Raw genomic sequence first — 14568 nt, 5'->3', positions numbered from 1 at the left:
TGGATTTTATTTGTACACCTTTCAAATTGAAATGATGTGACAAGATTGTCCGCGTGTTTATTCATATTACAAACATTATTATTCTATAACTATTTTTTTAATTCACTTTTCCCTAATATATATTTCATCGATCAATGTCTTCCCAAGATTTTTCTAATGTCAAATTAATTTCAAACTTCTTCCCAAAATGGACATATCAGCTGCGGTGCTCCATTAGTAGTCCCAGTCCAGAGTTATTGGCAGGCAGTCCAGGGAGTTGAAGTCCCGAGATAATCGAGGCCGTTGAGACAAAAAGTAAAGGGGGACAGGCACGAGAGGCAAAACGGCGACGTATTAGCTGCGTGCGTAATCCGGTGCAGCGCACCGTACGTGGCGCCAGCTGTGATCCGCTAACTCCCAGCTGTTAGATCAGAAAAAGGTATCTGCATCCAACCGTTGATTTCCTGGCGCCATAAATTTCCCTCTCACCCTGTCTCTCTGCACATAACAGAAATAAAAATAATAATAAAATATTAATATTTATTTATTTATATACTTTATTTCGAATTAGATTTGGGCTCTAAAAAAAGAGTGTGGCAAATGCATTCACACACACACACACACAATATTGAAATTGAATGCCCATATGCAAACATAAATATGAATATAAATATAAATATAATAGTAATAAATACATATATGCACACACAATTATTAATGGTATTATTAATATTATTGCAGCATTGATATTTTGATGCTACATTTGATTCTTGCCAACTCTATTTAAAGAAAGGTGATGGGAGTATTTAATATTAGCGCTCATTCTTCAATTCAATAATGTGCAAACTAAATTGGTTGAATTCCATAATAATAATAATAATAATAATAATAATAATAATATAATTTTTTTTTATTATTATTATATGTTTACAGGGTGTGGGTGATGATAAATATTGTGGTGTCATGAAAGCCATTAGATCATATTAGCACTTACATATATGTCTTAAGACTGTTTTGTAATTAAGAGAGTTTTTTTTTTTTTTTTTGTAATTTTGAGTTTTATTTAAAGAAATAGATATATAGTGTGATGTACTCCCTTCGTCCCATATATTTTGGACATATTACTGTAGATACGAGAGTTTATGTAAAATATAATTAGTAAGTAATTAATAAATATATTAGTAAAAATAATTATATATTAAAATTAAAATAAAGTAAATAGTTTAATTAAAGTGGATAATAATATTTTCAGAGAAAAGAAAATGACAAGTTATGTGAGACGAACGAAAATAGAAAATAAAGACAAATTATGTGGGACGAATAAAGTATATTGAAAAGATATTTAAAATTAAAATATATATTGTAAATTAAAATAAATATTAATATGTGGTATTTGAAATATACATACAGTATTCTGTTTGTGTGAGAATATGTTTCCAACTTAATTTTAACCCAATTTATGACAATTATATTTTTTCAAAAAAACAATATATATCATATTAAATATATTTTTTTAATAAAATAACACATAAAATATATCACACTACTTGCAAAATATTGAAACTTTCAAAAACTTATATATATTTAAACGAAGCCATGAGATAAAATTAAAGAAAGATAAAAATAGAGAAATACACATGCATAGAGTTGATGATTGGCTGTTGTTGATTTGCATTTGAGCTCTCTCTGTATGTGTGTTGTCTTCATGGTAATCATTGCTTTCTTCAAATTTCAAATCACAAACCTCCTTGGATATCTAGAATGTTCCTTTGTAAAACTATACTTCCGACCTCCCATAAATATAGTCTTAATTTGACTGAACACGAGATTTAAAAAATATTAATATTATATTAGTAGTAGTTAGTAAAAATATGGATAAAAAACTTTTTTGCTCTTGTGAGTGTTTTAGTGTAAAAAATAATGGCAATTGTGTAATAAAAATAAAAAAGTAAGGGTCATTTTACGGTGATATGGTTATTTATGGAAACAATACTATTGTTTTGGAATGAACAAAAATAATATATAAGACTATTGTATTGAAATGAAAGAAGTATATTTTTTGTTTTAATATTTTTATAAAAGAATGTGAAATTAAAATAATTAATACATACAGTATATTATACTCCATATCTCTCACATCTTGTATTCATATTGTTATTTGTCCTACATATCATATTTTACTATTATCTAAAAAAACAAAAACACAAATTAATTATAATTTTTTATTTTCTAATCTACAATTCTATTGACTTTAATTTAAACTAAATAGTTCCGTAATTTATAATTATTTATATTATATCATAATTATTTTTATTAATATGCTTCTTTTTTTTTATTATTTCTTAATTATACGAGTTTTATAATATCATATCTATAGTGTACACGAATACAACATAATTACGGTAATATAAAAATAAAAAATAATTGAACATAACAAATTATGAAAAATGCAAACTATAAACATTAAATAAATTAATATTCCCTTCGACGTAGTTATCAATGTATTAAATTTTGATCGGAGCAAAATTAATATAATAATTATATTCATGATTTCACGGTCACAAGTTCACTCCCATACCACAAGTCATTCCTTACGGAAAGATTTTGTATAAATATTGTAAAAATTATTTTAAAAAATTACTTGTAATATTGTATTTCTACACATTTTTTAAAAAATACATATTATATTTAAAAATTCCTTACATTTTTTAAATTTTATGTATGCTAATACTACATAGATATATTTATTTATTGATTGATATTATATATAGTTTTATTATCTATAAATATATTGATTATAATTGAATTATAAATTTTGAAATACCTAAACATTTCATCTATATATATATATAGAATCAATTTCTAAATATATATATATATTATTATTTCATGTAACTATGTAAGTAATTTGTTTTAAGCCATCCTCACAATGCTAAAAACAAAAATAAAAGGAAAATGAAACGTGACCAAACAGGAAATAAAAGACAGACAAAACTCTGCATTATTAAATAAAAAAGATTCTCAAAATTGTCAAAATTTGGCCTGAGAAAGTGTCGTTTTATTTATTCACTCACGAAAATTTATTCTACATTTTCAATACTACAATATTTTAATTAGATATTTTTTCCACTAAAAAAATATATGTATATATAATAGGTAAAAGTAAAATACGAAAAAAGCAAGGCGTGCACACATGTCGCATCATGATTGGTGAACAGAATTATATCGTTGGTCAAAAAGTCAAATTTACAATAATTCTTATCACATTGCCACATATGTATTTTGATTAAATTAATACTCCATCCGACTCACTTATCATGTTCATATTGTCATTTTTGTCCGTCTTATATTTCATTTTCACTTTTTTTTTTTTCAAAAAATAATTATTCATTTTAATCTTATTTTAAATTTTCTAATTTTTTTTTATTTTAATTAAAATAATTCGTTATCTTAATCTTAATCTATAATAATTTATATTATAAGTTAATTATTTTCAATAATGCATTCTTAATTATCTAGTAATTATATTTATCATAAATTATCGGTTTACAGTGACCACGACATCCAATGTGGGACGAAAGTAGTACTATTTTTTACTCTATCCGTCTCATTTAACATGTCCATGTTGCCATTTTTGTCTGTTCATATCACTTTCATTTTATAGAAAATGATCATTTTATATTTTCTAACCATAATTTTTTTAAATTTTAATTAAATAAATTAGTCATCTTAATTTTAATCTATAATAATTGATATTATAAGTTAATTATTTATAATAATATATTTTTAAGTATAAACTAATTATATTTATTATAAATTCCCGTCTTTATCGTAATTAGGACACCCAATGCGGAGAGAGTAAAATTTTTAAATGATGCAATAAGGCATGCAAGTGTAAGAAAAATAATATAATTAAAAAAAATAAAAGTAGGTTATTTTAGGTGTGGCATTACATTGGGCGTAGAGTCTGGTGTCGGCACGAGCCGTTGTGCAAAGCTCTCCATCAGTCGACACGTGTCCGGTTCCCCATTCGGACAGCTGTAATCATTTGTGTGCCGATTTTGCCCCTGCTCCGAGCCGCCGCGTAGCATTTCGTCCGTCACTCCTATCACGTGAGACTGGACACGTCATCTGCTGCATCACCTGACAGAGTGGGCCCCAATTTGAGTCACTCTGAACGGTCTTTGTTTATTTGGTTCCCACGGAAAGGCGCCGTTTGGTGAAAAAAACAAATTAATATGAAAATTTAGTGAAAATGATGTTTGAGCCTTTGTACTCGCTCAGCCAGTTAGAAAATATATATATTTTTATTTTGAAATATTCAATAACAAAGTAAATATTTTATTAAATATTTTAATTTTTTTTTCAAATATTTTTACGTTACATCGCATCATTATTTTTATATCAAAAACTAAAGACAAAAATATTATTACACTATTTTTAACTATCCACTGTAATTAAACAGGGAGAGTACAAGTTTTTTTGCTAATTTCATCTCACAGTATGCCTATGTCATTTTTTTAGTTCTACCGTTGCATATATATGTATGAAAATTTATAAATTAAATTGAAATTAGAACAATAATATCTTAGGATTTTTTTAGTATTTATTGTATGCTTTATATATTGAATTTTGATTTTGATTTTGATTTTTAAAAAACATATATTTATATAAAATTATAAAAATAAATTAAAAACCCAACACACCTTACCTCAAATTGATTGTACTAGACTAGATTATTAATATTATTACTCTCTTCTTCCCACATAATTTGTTTTTATTTTTTATTTTCGTTCGTTCTCACGTAATTTGTCATTTTTTTTTGGAAAAATAATTATACATTTTAATTTTTATATTTTTTTAAAAATTTTAATAAAATATTTAGTTATTTTAATTTTAATCTATAATTATTTTTATTTTATAATAATTATTTTTACTAATATAAATATTAATTAATCATTAATTATATTTTACATAAATTCTTGTATCTATAATAATAATAATAATAATAATAATAATACGCCAATATTTACAGTAAGTTACAGCAGTACTTCTATCTTGTCCATTCTGCATGCATATATTGTTAATTACGTGAAATTTTAATAGGATAATTTAAATCATTTTTATATATTTAGTTGAAATATTCTACAAATTAATAGAATTCACATAATGAAAAATATAAAAGATTAAAGTAATGTGTAAATGTGTGTTTCTTTGGATTTTAATTGAAAATACTTAGTTTGATTTTATCTAAATAATATTTAAAAATATGTATTTTTTTTAAATAAAAAAAATATACCATCCCCCAACAGTAAAATTTGAAAGATAAAATTCTTCGAAAACATATAAAGATAATATATATATATATATATATAGATAATATCATGTATGTTACATAGATAAATTAATTTGGGTGTGTTTGTTTGGAGGATTCTCAAAGATTTTCACTATTCATCAATTTTTTCTCTTCCAAAAATATCAAATCAAACACTTATTTTTTATTTGTTGTATTATACTAAAATCAATTTTACATTCAAAACATCACATCAACGTCTATTTATATCACATCATACAACTATTCTAATTCAAAATTTTTACTATTCAAATCTCAATCTCAAACAAACACACCCTAAGACTAGAGAAGTCAAAAAGGCTCATGTACTAAAAAAAACATGCATGAGAATACTTGTGTTTAACTCCCGGCTTTGGTTGATTTTGATGTTTAAACTGCTGCTTAGTGGTGGTCAATTTTTTGCATTAGCAATAAATAAATAAATATATATATATATAAAAGGTGGCCCCACAACATATTATACAACGTAACTAATTAAAAAAAAATTATAAGTCAAAAGGGCCATAAATCAAAGTACAAATTTTGCATTTTCGGTAGCGACTGCGGGTTTTCACGTCATTAAAAAAAAAAAAAAAAAAGTGCAAATTTTTTATCAATGACATGAGAAAGCTGGATTCTAATACTAGTATTTCCATAATCAAAGTACTAGACTTGTCTTCTTCATATGTATGCTAGTTTTTTGTATTATTTATTTATTTGTGATTATATTGATATATATATATATAGGAGTTGTGGAACTTACATTGATCCATGTGCCGCTCTGCTCTAGCTCCTTTACATTGTCATCCTCATTCCGTTGCAAAACATTTGAACCATATTCAAATATGGCCATGTCAAAAATCAATGAGTAACTCCTTACACAAAAGAAAATAAAATATGATTAAATATAAAATAACATGTAATTAATTTTCACTGTCACAAATATGATTATTATTACCTTAAACTATATTATCACAAGATTATTTTAGAGAAAATGAGAATTTAGGGTAGTCCCATAAATTTATCACAAAAGTAAATGAATAATAATAATAATAATAATGAATCTATATTTAACCATTACCTTCAATTTAATATTTTATATACAATCAATGTCACTATTTTTATTATTTTTATTTTTTAATTACTAATTAAAATTTCAAATATACTCTCCACTAATTTTCTTTTCTTATTTTTTAAAAAAAACATTTTTTTTTTAAAAAAAAATCGTTCCATTTTTACTGGACAAATGAAATATTGATTTATACATATAATAATTTTATACATAAAATCATAAAGCAAAAATATAAAAATTTTTACACATCTTTACTAACTAATAAAATTTCATTCTAACCTCTCATAAGGTATAGTTTTTAAACATATTTTCATTAAGAACAAATTTTTGTTGAAGAATCTCACATTACTAATGGTTGGAAGCTGCTCTTGCTTATAAGTTGTAAGTCTTTCACAACTTCATTTATTACTAATTGATTTTAAATAAAACTTGGAATCCATTCTTAATATAACAACAAAGTTATAGTTAGTCCTTTTAGATTATAAAATCGACAACTTTATTTATTGCTAATTGATTTTAAAATAAAACTTGGTATCCATTCTTAATAACAAAGCCATAGTTAGTCTTTCTAGATTATAAAATTGACAACTTCACTTATTACTAGTTGATTTTTTTAAGATAAAACTTGGTATCTATTCTTAAATAACAACAAAGCCAAAGTTAGACAGTCGAGATTATATATAGCATCTTGAACGGGAATGTTAAAGAATCCCTTTCAACCCTTAAGCATAAAGAAGCAAGAATTGGTTTAATATAAAATTTCAAGAATGGGAGGCATGCAATTATTGGAGTAATCATATTTAGCAACTAACCTTTATTTATGGATGATCATGATCGAATCTGTAAGGATTTCAATTGATTCATCATCCCCCGACGATCATCCCTGTCAAGTCTCTGCCTCTGGAGTTTTTTTCAACGTTGACAACCCAACCAGTAGGCTTAATGTCCTCGATCGGAATGCAGCGCCAATCCAAGAAAATTTCCTGTTTCGGATCCGCAATTTTGTCGAATTCCGTCAATTCATCCGCGTTCAAATCCGAATAATCTTCACCGTCGCCATTGTTATCCCAATTGATCTCATCGATGTACATATCAGGGCTGGGAATGAACCCTAATTGGGGAAAATCGACTGGCTGGCCGTGAATTCGCGCGAAGTACGCCGCCTTCGCGCGGCGGAACGCCTCCTCGGCGGCGGAGTCGTTCCAGTCGAAGATCTTCGGCGCGAGTTCGGTTTGCTTCTTCGCTTGCACAAAATTCGCCCAATTGAATCGCCCGATTTCGTAGCAGAATTCCTTCTCCCACGACGGAACCGCCGGCACCCAAATTGCTGCCAATGACGAAACCCTAATTATCAGAAATCGCCGAATTCATCCATCCCAAATTCATCAAATCATAATTCGAAAACACAATTAATCAACGAAGAAAGAAGCCAAATCGAATCGAATCGAATGGAGCGCGTACTTTTGTGCGATTTCTGGTGTTTTCTCGATCGGCGGTGCATGCATGGCGATGGCGATGGCGATGGCGTCCTGATCTTGCCGTCGCCGAATATCCTCATCTTCTTCCCCATAGCTTGATTGAAGAACAGGATCGTTTAATTGAGCGATAGAGATGAATCCAGTGGCTAGAGACGTTTCGAATTAGGAATCAGATATATATATATATACATACATACATACATGTGTTGATGATAGGTCGGTTTGATTGTACGTTAGCTCACATTTGAATGTTTCTTTTGCGGCTGATGAATCATTCTTCCAAAGCACGAGTTTATCTCTTTCCTTCCTTGCGTCTAATATTAATTTCCTAATTAAGTAAATACCAAAATCAAAATGATCATGGATGGTGAAATTAATTTTTGTCATTAATTGTGAAGATTAATTAGTTACTAGACTTTGACCTCATGCTCACAAATTCAACCATCACACCAACCGGTCATATCTTGTAGAGCTACATTTTTATTATCTTTTATCTTTATAAAAAATAGTGTATTTGTTTGTGGGGTTTTTATTTTGCTATTCTAAATAATTTTTTTCCCTCGAATCAAATTAAACATATATTATTTTTTATTTATTATATTATATTAAAATCAATTTTTTATATTCAAAATATTATATTAATACATATTTATATAAAATCAATTAATTATTTTAATTCAAAATTTTATTATTTAAAATTCAAATTTAAACTCAAACTCAAATATTTATTTATATCATATTAAATAGTATTATTTTAATTCAAAAAAATAAAAAGAAAGAAAGAAACACAGTCACCGCACTTTCAAATAGTGATTGCAAATTCTCGTATCATAGAAATAATAAAAATATAATAATAATAATAAACCGAATACATACATTAAAAATTTCCACTTTATTACTTAATAACTCACAGATACAAACATACAACATATATCAGTGTCGCTGTAACACTCACTCTGTTCCATAATACAAACACAAAAAATTTAGTTACAACTTATCATTATTATTAGCTACATCGAACACATCAAATGCCTCTTCTTCTTCTTCTTCTTCTTCTTCTCTCTCTCTCTATATATATATGTATATGCCAGACCTAATCCTTGTCTCTCCTCTACCTCCTTTGGGGTCAGTCTCCCACACTTTCACCTGTTCTTCGCATCAGAGGCTGCAAGCACGATGAACGGACGCCGAAGCCAGTTCCAGCCGGTTGAAAAGGCAACATGATATGCATGGCCTCGTCAAGATTCATCTGTAGCCGCGATGATTAAAAATGCCGTGCAAGAAATATGCACAAGTAGTTTTTACGAGTACCAATTGTAGTGGCTTCTTTCTGAGGAGTTTCCGAATGACCTCCAAGGGTCGTGCCAGTTTCGCCGGCTGCTGCTGCTGTAATGGATATCCGAATGGTGCTTCATCGGATTGTTTCCGTTGCCTCGGTTTGCCGCATTTCGTGTCTCTTCTTCCAAATCATACCTCGACCGCTGTTAAAAGAAACAAGGATTGTGTGCCATGCGAGGAATTGATGCGAATCGTGTATGTATTGTACGATTGTGATTACCTTTGCGCTGTCTGAAAGCACTGCGTAGGCTTCTCCGATCATTTTGAAGAGCCTGTCTGCGTCTTTATGTACCTCTTTGGCTATTTCCTTCCACATGACGTCGTCCGTGTTTTCATTTCTAATCAAGGATTGAACAGCCTACATCGATAAATGTCTCGTAAATAAAGAATTGATCAATGAAGCTATATGTATGTATATGCGTATATATTTCAAACCTTATCCGGATGATACTTTAACGCGGCTTTGCGATAAGCCTTCTTAATGTCGGATGCTGAAGCTGCCGGATCAACTCCCCTGTAACGACGCAGGAAGTTAAATACACTATTCTGACAATTCAACAATGTCGACGAACAAAATGTCTTAAAATGGCGGATGAGGATTAAAAAAGTACTTACAAAATGCGGTACATATTCAAGGGAATCTCGCTTCTAGATGCTTCTTCCATTTCCGAAAGTTTGAAACCAGCTTGTCTGAGCTCGTTGGCGCACTCCGTTTTGTTACCGGATTGATTTATTTTCTTATCTAGTTCATTGGTGAGGAGAGAAACAAGTTTTCGGAGATCTGCAACGGCCTGACTGTAATCTCTGATCATCTCATAAAGCGCGGCTCGTCTAGACAGGGCCTGCAACGGTACAAAGTCCCGTGAGAATGTTTTTCAAACAGGGTTATATAACGACCGGAGAACTTTTTGTAAACCTTGTAATAACTCCCATCGAGGGCGATTGCAATGCAGCAATCTGCAATGGCGTCGATGATCTGACCCAACGAGCGATTTGCAGCCGCACGGTTGCAGAAACATATTGCTGCAAAAGGACGTGACTCGACAGACTGTGATATTGCGGCAGTGTAATGTTCGATGGCTTCGGCATGCTTTCCTGATTTGTAGGCTTCGTTTCCTGCAGCCTAGAAAGCGAAGGTTTTTTCATCGTCAAAATATTCGGCATTCATCCGCCAAGATCAAATTTTTACAATCATCAAATTTTTACCTTAAGCTTTAATAACTTGTCTATGGTGCCAACCAAAGGAATCTCAGATTCAAGGGACCGGCTTTCTCCACTGAGGATTCAATAGAGATCAACAAAATTCGATGATAAGAAAAGTTAAAAGTGCTCTTAAAGACAAACCAAATGTCATCTCCACTGAGGATTCAATAGAGATCAACAAAATTCGATGAAAGAAAAGTTAAAAGTGCTCTTAAAGACAAACCATATTGACATTACCGTTGCACGAGTGATGCAGCAGATACCTCTTGCTTTTTCACGTAACTGTTTGCTTCCTCGAGTTTTCCCTGGTAGAAATAGGCCTTTACGATCAACGATACACACCAGATCCTGAATGAGGAAGGCCCCTTTACATCAGAACTTTTGACGCCGTCAACACCACACTGAAAATTTGAATCTGCCAAACCAAGAGTCTGCTGGCAGAATTGTATCAGCTCTTCGTATTTTTTCAGCTGTAATTTTATTAAGAGAGTGGAACAATGCCGCCTTTAAGACATACGTGTATTAACAACTTGAAAGAGGCCAGCAAGTAGGATGTTTTCTAGACATGAGTCCTTACCGAAAGAAGAGCATCGACTTTCATCTGAAACAATTTATACGAATAAGGGCTTATCCTCAATCCATCAGAAATGGCACTTACAGCACAATCTACATCACCAGATGATCTCCGTCCCAAAAGATCGGCAGCCTGTTTTATGCATTCTGCAACTTTCTGCAAGCCAGTTTAATGAAGAACAGAAAATAAGTGACTCGTACTTTTTGTTAGGGTGAAACCCAGATTTTGGACATGGAGATGACATTTACGGTATTGATGAGTTATGCATCGAAGAAACAGGCCACATGTAAAAACTAACTACAAACTCTTGTACTTAAATGATAGTATTTACGAGATATACTTGACCGCGCATGATCATAAAATACTCCTAATCTCATCGATATAAAGTTCATCCACCTTTGCATTCTCAAGTCCCTCCAAAGCTTCAATAAAAACTTTATTCTCCGCACGACCATCTTGCAAGCACTTGGTAAAATGCAGAGTTGCATTCTCAACTTCCCCTAGGGAAAGGTAACAGCTTCAAAATTGAAAAACAAGTCACGAAGGAATAGAAATAATTTTCTAACACAGCCGAAAGGTAAAAAGGAAAATGTCTTACTTGGCAGCTCGAACTTGCACCTTCAGGAAACTTGAGTCTAATTTAGAAGCTCTGATGCAGTCTTCTAATGCTTCTCTGATCCTTCCAAGCGATATGCGCGTCGCAGCACGATTACTGTAGCACAACATTAGAGCCTTAGATTCGTCGTTCGGAGACACACAGCGAATTCCTTGAGTGTAGCAATCTTCGGCTCTTAAGAAATCCCCCTTCGCATACGCTTGATTCCCCCTAACATGGAATGAACCGATGATTGATAAATACGACAAAGATTCATATCGGTAAACACAACTTGGATTTGTTTACACTAAGATTTTTGCAAGTGAAATGTTTTTCTCAATAGGGAAGGAATAGATTTGTCGCAAAGACTTCTTTAATGTCGAATGAGCTGATAGATATTTCATGAAATTGAAACACTATTATATTACCTATATTCGATTCCATAAATTAAAAGAACGAAATAATCGAGGCGTAAATGAATACACACCTCAACCGCCAAGTTTCGCAAGATTCCTGCCCTGCAATGCTGAATGCTGCATCAGAGCATTGCTTGGCAATCAATTCATTATGCTCTCGAGATGATGATGATGATCCCGAAACTTGAAACGACCGGAGCTGCAATAAAGCGTGCGGATCTTCATAACCTGCTACTGTAATAGATGAATCAGGACTAGTTTTTGCTTGATTTCTCTTCTTCATCAACACCGAACTATTCGCTAAAGAACAGGACGGAGCAGAAAAAGTGAAACAACTCTGCAGCGTCGCATCTTTCATCAATCCTGACTCACCATCACCGTTCTGTTCCTCGACTTTCAAGCTTCCCCCTGTCTCTGCTCCGAAAACAAACAAATCAGCCGTGCTGCAATCTAACTCATCGGCTGCAGACTTGAAGCTTTCACTCTCGGCCACGGAAACAGAGTCTTCCTCCGGACTATCGGGGTTAGCACCTCCATTGACAACACTTGAGGACTCCTCCGATCCCACCGAATTCTCCCTCGAAAAACTACCATTTCCCCACACCTCGTCGCGCGGCGAAAGCTCCATCGGCGTGAAGAATCCATACGATTCTGTGTGCGATTCCTGCAAAGTTTCCTGAAACACAAATCCTTGCTGGAAATTCATGGCAGTCTTCTTCTTCCCCTTCACCTTCCCCTTTCCTTTGTTTCTCCTTGATCCACTGTCCTTACTCGATTCCTTCTTCGCCTCGATTTTCATCAATGGACCGAACAATGGTCGTGTCTTCAAATCAGGCGTCTTGAATTCGATGCTTTGCGGCAATGTACCCCCTTCCAGCTTGGAACCGAAACTGAATTCGAATTTTCTGTCGTCTTTACCCTGCTCTTCTTCCATGTTCGAATTCTTCGTGTCGGTTGGGAGCTCATCCACATTACCACCATCGAATTGGACTGAATTAATTTCCAATTTCCCCATAGCATCGCTCGTCTTCTTCTCATCGTCAATGGCGTCGGTCTGATTGCTAGCTGAATCGCTCTTATCAGTCCGATTACCGTTGTTTGCACCAAACACAAATCCACAGCCTACATTCTGTTGATTCGATTCCAAATTAGGTCTAGAAGCATCGCCGCGGCCCGAATCGTTGAAACTCGACCCGATTACGGGCACCACGGACCTCAACAAATTGGGGCGGTGACCCGCCGAGGGTTTCCGAACCTTCGCGAACCGCGGCGGACGGGAAAGTCCGGCGGCGGCGGGGGGCTTTGGAGAGCCGCCCAATGACGGCGAGCTGAACCCGAAATTCGGATCCATTCGATCCGACGGCTCAAAACAATCGCCGTTCAACGAATAGAAATTCGAATTATAAACCTGACGGCTACGAGACGACGGCGACGGCGACGGCGACGGCGGTGGGTGGAAGTCAACGATGGCCGGCGACATAAGTCATCAACTCCGGCGCCGGATGGATCCCGATCCCGATCATCTATCTATCTCCGGAAGATCGGCAACAGCATCGGAGGTATTCCTGGATCATAATTTGTTCTTCGCAGAATCGAGAAGAGATAGATGCAGAAATGGGGGAAATTAATTTCGATTACTTCCGCGGGAAGGAAGATCTAAGATCAGATGAGTGGGAAATGGAAAAGCGTCCTTTCGCACGAATCACGACCGGCATATCCCTCTCGTTCTTGATTAGATTAATTATTGAATTTGAAGGGATCAACGGACACGTCAGACCAACACTCTGGATTTCGAACCAGCAGTAAAAATCAAACGAATGGTCAAACGAAAGAACAAAGTCGATTAATTAAGAATCGACGAAATTACTGAGAATGATTGAACATTTTGGACGACATTGGGGTGGGTTTAGGTGGATTGTTGGTTAGAAAAAGAGGAGTCTTGATTTGATCTTTTTTGGAAGAAGGGTGTTGTCCGTCAAATGTGATTTAAACCCTAAATTGAAAATTGGGGGAGAAAGAAACAAGTGGCAAATTAGTTCTCCTTGAATCAAGGAAGATGGAGGTGGGCTGTCTGTCTTGTCTTCCTCCACCTTCAATCTTTCTCTTCCCATCAAATAAGGTTGTCTCCAAATAAATGCAACTGATATATAACTGTGTTCAGTATGTGTCTTTTCTTTTTTCCTTTATTTTAAATAAAAAAATTATACGGAGTATTATAAAAAATAGTCTATACGCCCGAGTCTAAGAATATCCTTTATCTTTTGCGTTATTGTATATAACATTAAAAATATCTTTATATTTATATAAGTTTTTGCACAAATATCATTATAATAGTAGTATTATAAGATATAGTAGAAGTATTTTGTCATTTTATCTTAATTTGTAGTACGTTTTTATATAATAATTAATATTCAAATATCCAAAAAAGAAATAAGACCGTTCGAGTCGAATGGAAGTAATAATAAACAATACACCCTTTGTCTCAATTATAATGTCATATTTATTGTGGATACAAAAATTTAAAAATAGTATGATTAATAAATACTTAAAAATATACAATATAGTATAAATAATTATATAT

The 14568-nt window shown here is 32.5% G+C and overlaps 2 protein-coding genes across 7 annotated transcripts; both read right to left on the bottom strand.

Moving 5' to 3' along the window:
* Positions 1-88: 88 nt before the first annotated feature.
* LOC127244052 (uncharacterized) lies at positions 89-8033 on the bottom strand. 5 transcript variants are annotated; one of them, XR_007837087.1, is made up of 5 exons: positions 7845-8033; positions 7196-7710; positions 6075-6186; positions 3933-4161; positions 89-477 (listed from the first exon to the last, which is right to left on the bottom strand). XR_007837087.1 is itself a non-coding variant. In XM_051264347.1 (4 exons), exons 1-2 carry the CDS (start codon positions 7951-7953, stop codon positions 7247-7249), a joined length of 573 nt encoding a protein of 190 aa, XP_051120304.1. In that variant the 5' UTR covers positions 7954-8032; the 3' UTR covers positions 3873-4161; positions 6075-6186; positions 7196-7246. The 5 variants fall into 5 exon arrangements, 4 of the variants coding, with proteins under 4 accessions (XP_051120304.1, XP_051120305.1, XP_051120306.1 ...); XM_051264347.1 differs by lacking the exon at positions 89-477 and having other exon boundaries at positions 3873-4161; positions 7845-8032; XM_051264348.1 differs by lacking the exon at positions 89-477 and having other exon boundaries at positions 3873-4122; positions 7845-8032.
* Positions 8034-8734: 701 nt separating this feature from the next.
* Positions 8735-14086, bottom strand: LOC127244182 (uncharacterized). 2 transcript variants are annotated; one of them, XM_051264601.1, is made up of 11 exons: positions 12059-14085; positions 11575-11802; positions 11373-11493; positions 10980-11132; positions 10640-10872; positions 10406-10475; positions 10116-10322; positions 9815-10041; positions 9635-9713; positions 9420-9557; positions 8735-9342 (listed from the first exon to the last, which is right to left on the bottom strand). In XM_051264601.1, the coding sequence occupies exons 1-11, from the start codon at positions 13465-13467 to the stop codon at positions 9163-9165; spliced, it is 3045 nt and encodes a 1014-aa protein (XP_051120558.1). In that variant the 5' UTR covers positions 13468-14085; the 3' UTR covers positions 8735-9162. The 2 variants fall into 2 exon arrangements, with proteins under 2 accessions (XP_051120558.1, XP_051120559.1); XM_051264602.1 differs by lacking the exon at positions 8735-9342 and having other exon boundaries at positions 9414-9537; positions 12059-14086.
* Positions 14087-14568: the final 482 nt, after the last annotated feature.

This window comes from Andrographis paniculata, unplaced genomic scaffold, assembly GCF_009805555.1.
Source record: "Andrographis paniculata isolate CXL003 unplaced genomic scaffold, ASM980555v1 Contig9END, whole genome shotgun sequence".
Taxonomy (NCBI): Eukaryota; Viridiplantae; Streptophyta; class Magnoliopsida; order Lamiales; family Acanthaceae; genus Andrographis; species Andrographis paniculata.
This window is presented reverse-complemented; position numbering and strand designations above follow the sequence as displayed.

Coding starts and splice junctions, on each gene's coding strand:
- LOC127244052 (XM_051264347.1), bottom strand. CDS start 7,953: ATGGGGAAGAAGATGAGGATATTCGGCGACGGCAAGATCAGGACGCCA. Junction 7,711..7,844: donor ACACCAGAAATCGCACAAAA/GTACGCGCTCCA, acceptor CGTCATTGGCAG/CAATTTGGGTGCCGGCGGTT.
- LOC127244182 (XM_051264601.1), bottom strand. CDS start 13,467: ATGTCGCCGGCCATCGTTGACTTCCACCCACCGCCGTCGCCGTCGCCG. Junction 11,803..12,058: donor TGCGAAACTTGGCGGTTGAG/GTGTGTATTCAT, acceptor ATTCCATGTTAG/GGGGAATCAAGCGTATGCGA. Junction 10,042..10,115: donor TCGATGGGAGTTATTACAAG/GTTTACAAAAAG, acceptor GTACCGTTGCAG/GCCCTGTCTAGACGAGCCGC.